This window comes from Geospiza fortis, unplaced genomic scaffold (genome assembly GCF_000277835.1).
Source record: "Geospiza fortis unplaced genomic scaffold, GeoFor_1.0 scaffold114, whole genome shotgun sequence".
NCBI classification, from domain to species: domain Eukaryota; kingdom Metazoa; phylum Chordata; class Aves; order Passeriformes; family Thraupidae; genus Geospiza; species Geospiza fortis.
Window position 1 is genome coordinate 1,318,392 of NW_005054383.1, and position 901 is coordinate 1,319,292.

General features: G+C 61.8%; 1 protein-coding gene across 1 annotated transcript in view; it reads left to right on the top strand.

Moving 5' to 3' along the window:
* The first annotated feature begins 375 nt into the window (after positions 1-375).
* Positions 376-901, top strand: part of EEF2KMT (eukaryotic elongation factor 2 lysine methyltransferase) — a 6,804-nt gene continuing 6,278 nt past the window's right edge. Inside the window, exon 1 of the mRNA XM_031060429.1 lies at positions 376-384. Within this exon, the coding sequence (XP_030916289.1) occupies positions 376-384 (9 nt within the window). The remainder of the gene's footprint in view (positions 385-901) is intronic.

Below are 901 nucleotides of genomic sequence, written 5' to 3' on the forward strand. Positions count from 1 at the left end.
GTGGTGACGCGCCAGGCAAGGCCGCCGAGGTGGCGGCTCTGCCGTGAGGGGAACCCGGGAACCGGGAGGGGCTGGGGAAAGGACAGCGGGGGTAGTCAGCTGGGGCCTCTTCCAATGCCCACAGGGAGCTGACGGGACAGAAGGGACGAGTGTACTTTACAACAGTATGGAGGGACAGGACACGGAATAGTTCCCCACTGCCAGAGGGCAGGGATGGATGGGATATTGGGAATTAGGAATTGTTCCCTGGGAGGGTGGGCAGGCCCTGGCACAGGGTGCCCAGAGCAGCTGGGGCTGCCCCTGCATCCCTGGCAGTGCCCAAGGCCAGGCTGGATGGGGCTTGGAGCACCTGGGACAGTGGGAGGTGTCCCTGCCATGGCAGGGGTGGGATGGGATGGTCCCTAATGACCCTTCCCAACCAAACCATTCTATGATCCCTCTGATTCCATTATTCCAATATTCTGTGTTTGTGTATTTCCATGTTTCCAGTGATTCCACGATTCCATAATTACAACGTTTCCACGGTTCTTGTGATCCCAATCATTCATTGATCCAGTGATTCCACGTTTCCCCGATTACTGTATTCCCCCCATCCCGACTTGTGATTCCCCGATCCCGCTGTGTGTTCCCTCGATCCTGGTGTCTATTTCCCCTATCCCGGTGTGTGTTTTCCCCCCATCCCGGTGTGTATTTCCCCCGGTGTTCATTTCCTCGATCCCGGTGTGTGATTCCCCCCATCCCGGTGCTTCCCCGCTCTCTCAGTTCCCGCTCGGGCAGCGGGGCCGTGGCGCCCCCTCGCGGCCCGGGCAGCTCTGTGGCGGAGCCGTGTCCGGGGGCCGCGGGTTCGATCCCCGCTCGGGCGCTCCGGGCTCCGGGCCCGTGGGGCGGTGCCGCCCCGCCC